Source organism: Neocloeon triangulifer, unplaced genomic scaffold, assembly GCF_031216515.1.
Source record: "Neocloeon triangulifer isolate White Clay Creek 2 clone unplaced genomic scaffold, ASM3121651v1 ptg000016l, whole genome shotgun sequence".
In the NCBI taxonomy this organism is placed as follows: Eukaryota; Metazoa; Arthropoda; class Insecta; order Ephemeroptera; family Baetidae; genus Neocloeon; species Neocloeon triangulifer.
This window is the reverse complement of record NW_026775558.1, coordinates 234,607-242,658: the sequence shown is the minus strand read 5'-3', so window position 1 is coordinate 242,658 and position 8,052 is coordinate 234,607. Positions and strand designations below refer to the sequence as shown.

At 33.6% G+C, this 8,052-nt stretch overlaps 1 protein-coding gene across 1 annotated transcript; it reads left to right on the top strand.

The window, feature by feature from the left end:
* Positions 1–6,554: 6,554 nt before the first annotated feature.
* Positions 6,555–7,553, top strand: LOC132202899 (uncharacterized). Its single transcript, XM_059630184.1, has 2 exons — positions 6,555–7,418; positions 7,471–7,553. Exons 1-2 carry the CDS (start codon positions 6,584–6,586, stop codon positions 7,551–7,553), a joined length of 918 nt encoding a protein of 305 aa, XP_059486167.1. The 5' UTR covers positions 6,555–6,583.
* Positions 7,554–8,052: the final 499 nt, after the last annotated feature.

Sequence of the window (8,052 nt, the reverse complement as noted above, 5' to 3'; positions counted from 1 at the left end):
GATTTTTATGATCGGACTTAAAATTGAAAATTCAAAATATGAGGTACTTGGTACTTATAAATATTTTTTTTGACTTTCTGAAAAGGTCTCAGTGACACTTATGAAGACCCTACGTTTTCACATTTTTTTCAATGAATTCCAAGTCGTATATTTATTGGTACCTGACGATATATGTCGATTTTTATGATCGGACTTAGAATTAAAAATTCAAAATATGAGGTACTTGGTACTTATAAATATTTTTTTTGACTTTCTGAAAAGGTCTCAGTGACACTTATGAAGACCCTACGTTTTCACATTTTTTCAATGAATTCCAAGTCGTATATTTATTGGTACCTGACGATATATGTCGATTTTTATGATCGGACTTAAAATTGAAAATTCAAAATATGAGGTACTTGGTACTTATAAATATTTTTTTTGACTTTCTGAAAAGGTCTCAGTGACACTTATGAAGACCCTACGTTTTCACATTTTTTTCAATGAATTCCAAGTCGTATATTTATTGGTACCTGACGATATATGTCGATTTTTATGATCGGACTTAGAATTAAAAATTCAAAATATGAGGTACTTGGTACTTATAAATATTTTTTTTGACTTTCTGAAAAGGTCTAAGTGACACTTATGAAGACCCTACGTTTTCACATTTTTTTCAATGAATTCCAAGACGTATATTTATTGGTACCTGACGATAAATGTCGATTTTTATGATCGGATTTAGAATTAAAAATTCAAAATATGAGGTACTTGGTACTTATAAATATTTTTTTTGACTTTCTGAAAAGGTCTCAGTGACACTTATGAAGACCCTACGTTTTCACATTTTTTTCAATGAATTCCCAGTCGTATATTTTTTGGTACCTGACGATATATGTCGATTTTTATGATCGGACTTAAAATTGAAAATTCAAAATATGAGGTACTTGGTACTTATAAATATTTTTTTTGACTTTCTGAAAAGGTCTCAGTGACACTTATGAAGACCCTACGTTTTCACATTTTTTTCAATGAATTCCAAGTCGTATATTTATTGGTACCTGACGATATATGTCGATTTTTATGATCGGACTTAAAATTGAAAATTCAAAATATGAGGTACTTGGTACTTATAAATATTTTTTTTGACTTTCTGAAAAGGTCTCAGTGACACTTATGAAGACCCTACGTTTTCACATTTTTTCAATGAATTCCAAGTCGTATATTTATTGGTACCTGACGATATATGTCGATTTTTATGATCTGACTTAAAATTGAAAATTCAAAATATGAGGTACTTGGTACTTATAAATATTTTTTTTGACTTTCTGAAAAGGTCTCAGTGACACTTATGAAGACCCTACGTTTTCACATTTTTTTCAATGAATTCCAAGTCGTATATTTATTGGTACCTGACGATATATGTCGATTTTTATGATCGGACTTAGAATTAAAAATTCAAAATATGAGGTACTTGGTACTTATAAATTTTTTTTTGACTTTCTGAAAAGGTCTCAGTGACACACATGAAGACCCTACGTTTTCACATTTTTTTCAATGAATTCCAAGTCGTATATTTTTTGGTACCTGACGATATATGTTGATTTTTATGATCGGACTTAGAATTAAAAATTCAAAATATGAGGTACTTGGTACTTATAAATATTTTTTTTGACTTTCTGAAAAGGTCTCAGTGACACTTATGAAGACCCTACGTTTTCACATTTTTTTCAATGAATTCCAAGTCGTATATTTATTGGTACCTGACGATATATGTCGATTTTTATGATCGGACTTAGAATTAAAAATTCAAAATATGAGGTACTTGGTACTTATAAATATTTTTTTTGACTTTCTGAAAAGGTCTCAGTGACACTTATGAAGACCCTACGTTTTCACATTTTTTCAATGAATTCCAAGTCGTATATTTATTGGTACCTGACGATATATGTCGATTTTTATGATCGGACTTAAAATTGAAAATTCAAAATATGAGGTACTTGGTACTTATAAATATTTTTTTTGACTTTCTGAAAAGGTCTCAGTGACACTTATGAAGACCCTACGTTTTCACATTTTTTTCAATGAATTCCAAGTCGTATATTTATTGGTACCTGACGATATATGTCGATTTTTATGATCGGACTTAGAATTAAAAATTCAAAATATGAGGTACTTGGTACTTATAAATTTTTTTTTGACTTTCTGAAAAGGTCTCAGTGACACACATGAAGACCCTACGTTTTCACATTTTTTTCAATGAATTCCAAGTCGTATATTTTTTGGTACCTGACGATATATGTTGATTTTTATGATCGGACTTAGAATTAAAAATTCAAAATATGAGGTACTTGGTACTTATAAATATTTTTTTTGACTTTCTGAAAAGGTCTCAGTGACACTTATGAAGACCCTACGTTTTCACATTTTTTTCAATGAATTCCAAGACGTATATTTATTGGTACCTGACGATATATGTCGATTTTTATGATCGGACTTAGAATTAAAAATTCAAAATATGAGGTACTTGGTACTTATAAATATTTTTTTTGACTTTCTGAAAAGGTCTCAGTGACACTTATGAAGACCCTACGTTTTCACATTTTTTCAATGAATTCCAAGTCGTATATTTATTGGTACCTGACGATATATGTCGATTTTTATGATCGGACTTAAAATTGAAAATTCAAAATATGAGGTACTTGGTACTTATAAATATTTTTTTTGACTTTCTGAAAAGGTCTCAGTGACACTTATGAAGACCCTACGTTTTCACATTTTTTTCAATGAATTCCAAGTCGTATATTTATTGGTACCTGACGATATATGTCGATTTTTATGATCGGACTTAGAATTAAAAATTCAAAATATGAGGTACTTGGTACTTATAAATTTTTTTTTGACTTTCTGAAAAGGTCTCAGTGACACACATGAAGACCCTACGTTTTCACATTTTTTTCAATGAATTCCAAGTCGTATATTTTTTGGTACCTGACGATATATGTTGATTTTTATGATCGGACTTAGAATTAAAAATTCAAAATATGAGGTACTTGGTACTTATAAATATTTTTTTTGACTTTCTGAAAAGGTCTCAGTGACACTTATGAAGACCCTACGTTTTCACATTTTTTTCAATGAATTCCAAGACGTATATTTATTGGTACCTGACGATATATGTCGATTTTTATGATCGGACTTAAAATTGAAAATTCAAAATATGAGGTACTTGGTACTTATAAATATTTTTTTTGACTTTCTGAAAAGGTCTCAGTGACACTTATGAAGACCCTACGTTTTCACATTTTTTTCAATGAATTCCAAGTCGTATATTTATTGGTACCTGACGATATATGTCGATTTTTATGATCGGACTTAGAATTAAAAATTCAAAATATGAGGTACTTGGTACTTATAAATATTTTTTTTGACTTTCTGAAAAGGTCTCAGTGACACTTATGAAGACCCTACGTTTTCACATTTTTTCAATGAATTCCAAGTCGTATATTTATTGGTACCTGACGATATATGTCGATTTTTATGATCGGACTTAAAATTGAAAATTCAAAATATGAGGTACTTGGTACTTATAAATATTTTTTTTGACTTTCTGAAAAGGTCTCAGTGACACTTATGAAGACCCTACGTTTTCACATTTTTTTCAATGAATTCCAAGTCGTATATTTATTGGTACCTGACGATATATGTCGATTTTTATGATCGGACTTAGAATTAAAAATTCAAAATATGAGGTACTTGGTACTTATAAATATTTTTTTTGACTTTCTGAAAAGGTCTAAGTGACACTTATGAAGACCCTACGTTTTCACATTTTTTTCAATGAATTCCAAGACGTATATTTATTGGTACCTGACGATAAATGTCGATTTTTATGATCGGATTTAGAATTAAAAATTCAAAATATGAGGTACTTGGTACTTATAAATATTTTTTTTGACTTTCTGAAAAGGTCTCAGTGACACTTATGAAGACCCTACGTTTTCACATTTTTTTCAATGAATTCCCAGTCGTATATTTTTTGGTACCTGACGATATATGTCGATTTTTATGATCGGACTTAAAATTGAAAATTCAAAATATGAGGTACTTGGTACTTATAAATATTTTTTTTGACTTTCTGAAAAGGTCTCAGTGACACTTATGAAGACCCTACGTTTTCACATTTTTTTCAATGAATTCCAAGTCGTATATTTATTGGTACCTGACGATATATGTCGATTTTTATGATCGGACTTAAAATTGAAAATTCAAAATATGAGGTACTTGGTACTTATAAATATTTTTTTTGACTTTCTGAAAAGGTCTCAGTGACACTTATGAAGACCCTACGTTTTCACATTTTTTCAATGAATTCCAAGTCGTATATTTATTGGTACCTGACGATATATGTCGATTTTTATGATCTGACTTAAAATTGAAAATTCAAAATATGAGGTACTTGGTACTTATAAATATTTTTTTTGACTTTCTGAAAAGGTCTCAGTGACACTTATGAAGACCCTACGTTTTCACATTTTTTTCAATGAATTCCAAGTCGTATATTTATTGGTACCTGACGATATATGTCGATTTTTATGATCGGACTTAGAATTAAAAATTCAAAATATGAGGTACTTGGTACTTATAAATTTTTTTTTGACTTTCTGAAAAGGTCTCAGTGACACACATGAAGACCCTACGTTTTCACATTTTTTTCAATGAATTCCAAGTCGTATATTTTTTGGTACCTGACGATATATGTTGATTTTTATGATCGGACTTAGAATTAAAAATTCAAAATATGAGGTACTTGGTACTTATAAATATTTTTTTTGACTTTCTGAAAAGGTCTCAGTGACACTTATGAAGACCCTACGTTTTCACATTTTTTTCAATGAATTCCAAGTCGTATATTTATTGGTACCTGACGATATATGTCGATTTTTATGATCGGACTTAGAATTAAAAATTCAAAATATGAGGTACTTGGTACTTATAAATATTTTTTTTGACTTTCTGAAAAGGTCTCAGTGACACTTATGAAGACCCTACGTTTTCACATTTTTTCAATGAATTCCAAGTCGTATATTTATTGGTACCTGACGATATATGTCGATTTTTATGATCGGACTTAAAATTGAAAATTCAAAATATGAGGTACTTGGTACTTATAAATATTTTTTTTGACTTTCTGAAAAGGTCTCAGTGACACTTATGAAGACCCTACGTTTTCACATTTTTTTCAATGAATTCCAAGTCGTATATTTATTGGTACCTGACGATATATGTCGATTTTTATGATCGGACTTAGAATTAAAAATTCAAAATATGAGGTACTTGGTACTTATAAATTTTTTTTTGACTTTCTGAAAAGGTCTCAGTGACACACATGAAGACCCTACGTTTTCACATTTTTTTCAATGAATTCCAAGTCGTATATTTTTTGGTACCTGACGATATATGTTGATTTTTATGATCGGACTTAGAATTAAAAATTCAAAATATGAGGTACTTGGTACTTATAAATATTTTTTTTGACTTTCTGAAAAGGTCTCAGTGACACTTATGAAGACCCTACGTTTTCACATTTTTTTCAATGAATTCCAAGACGTATATTTATTGGTACCTGACGATATATGTCGATTTTTATGATCGGACTTAGAATTAAAAATTCAAAATATGAGGTACTTGGTACTTATAAATATTTTTTTTGACTTTCTGAAAAGGTCTCAGTGACACTTATGAAGACCCTACGTTTTCACATTTTTTCAATGAATTCCAAGTCGTATATTTATTGGTACCTGACGATATATGTCGATTTTTATGATCGGACTTAAAATTGAAAATTCAAAATATGAGGTACTTGGTACTTATAAATATTTTTTTTGACTTTCTGAAAAGGTCTCAGTGACACTTATGAAGACCCTACGTTTTCACATTTTTTTCAATGAATTCCAAGTCGTATATTTATTGGTACCTGACGATATATGTCGATTTTTATGATCGGACTTAGAATTAAAAATTCAAAATATGAGGTACTTGGTACTTATAAATATTTTTTTTGACTTTCTGAAAAGGTCTCAGTGACACTTATGAAGACCCTACGTTTTCACATTTTTTCAATGAATTCCAAGTCGTATATTTATTGGTACCTGACGATATATGTCGATTTTTATGATCGGACTTAAAATTGAAAATTCAAAATATGAGGTACTTGGTACTTATAAATATTTTTTTTGACTTTCTGAAAAGGTCTCAGTGACACTTATGAAGACCCTACGTTTTCACATTTTTTTCAATGAATTCCAAGTCGTATATTTATTGGTACCTGACGATATATGTCGATTTTTATGATCGGACTTAGAATTAAAAATTCAAAATATGAGGTACTTGGTACTTATAAATATTTTTTTTGACTTTCTGAAAAGGTCTCAGTGACACTTATGAAGACCCTACGTTTTCACATTTTTTTCAATGAATTCCAAGTCGTATATTTATTGGTACCTGACGATATATGTCGATTTTTATGATCGGACTTAGAATTAAAAAAAAGTTTGGCGCCATCAACGCGCCGGGCTCAAATATTCGCATCGGCAGTATCGTCATGCAAAGCATAGAGGGGGATCGAGCGATTTGGCACGTTGCATCCAAAGAGAGAACAGGTGACAAGAAGCACAAAAACCCGGGAAGGTTTTACAGAAATGAGGTGGCTGCTCTTACTGCTTTGCATGACAAAATGAGGGAACAAAAACTTCAGAAAATTGCCATAACTAAATTGGGAGCTGGATTGGATGGCATTCCATGGAAATTCACAAAACAAAAGCTGAGAGAGATCTTCGCAGATGATGACGTTACTCTGGTAGTGCACTACCTTCCTCGGAGGGAAGAGTTGCAGCGCGCCCCTTCATCTCCGACAAACAGGACCTGGAGAACTGCTGGGTCGTGGACGCACAAGTCGAAGAGCTTTGTCGTAGGTAAAGCAACAAAGAAGCAAAGGACACTGCCCGTTTCGGATATGCTTGAGAGCGGCTCTTCGTCTAATGCAACACTGGGAGGTGACGAGGAAACGCTGCTCGATCGCCTAAACGTCACTTTGAGTAGTATGAGATCGGAAATACAGCAGACCCGACAGAGCATCGAGGAGCCGGCTACTGAGCGTTGTTCGTCACCAGGAATCTCGACATTCGTCCCTGAGGATAATAAGCAAATAAACTCACAAACATGTTCTTTTGTTTCAGCTGCGCTGCCGTGCCACTTAATCAGCAGCGATCAACATGTGGCAAGGCCCGCAGCTTTCCCCGGGCAAGGCAGTGCCCCATCAGAATCTGCCAAAGTCACAGCAGGAACAGGTGGACAAGCTAGGTGCACACCGGAGACCTGTAAAAAAGCTGGGGTGCCCTCCCGTGCGCCTAGCCCCACCTCATCGCCAGCTAATAAAGGTGATAAAAATTTAAATCAGACTACCAATCCTGATGAGGTACGCACTTGCAGTCTGGAGCCCAATAAGCTACCTGGTGGGGCTGTGTCACAGACGAGAGGGACTGGATGGAGGGACGCTCATGACCGTAAACTGACTGCATTCTTTGCTAACCTCGAGCGTGAAAGCGGATTGCTTCGGGAAGGCTCTGTCGGTGGGGGTAGCCTACCCCCGCTGCCCCTACCTGTTTTATCTCAAAATCCCCCCCGACAACCTTCCACTGTTATGGTGAGTGGAACTGAGAGAAGTCTTGCAAAGGAGGTCCTAATTTCTTCTTCGCCCGAGCACCCAGTCTTAATTGCGGCCCCAGAGGCACCAGAAACAGTCGACCTGACAAGTTTCATGAATGACCAGATGGCCGGAGTGAAACGCAGCATCGATGCGTTGACTGAACAATTACGTGAGTCACATCCTGAGGGCAGGAAACGTTCACTGCAGAAAGTAGCTGCTACTCGCACCAGTACGCTGCGCGCTTCAACCAAACCGTCTCCGAAGATTGCAGCACCATCGCCTTCCAAGTCCGTAACGATTAATTACAGAAAGAGCTCAAAAAACGCAATCAGCAAGTCTCTCCACAAGGTCGCGTAAAAAAGAAT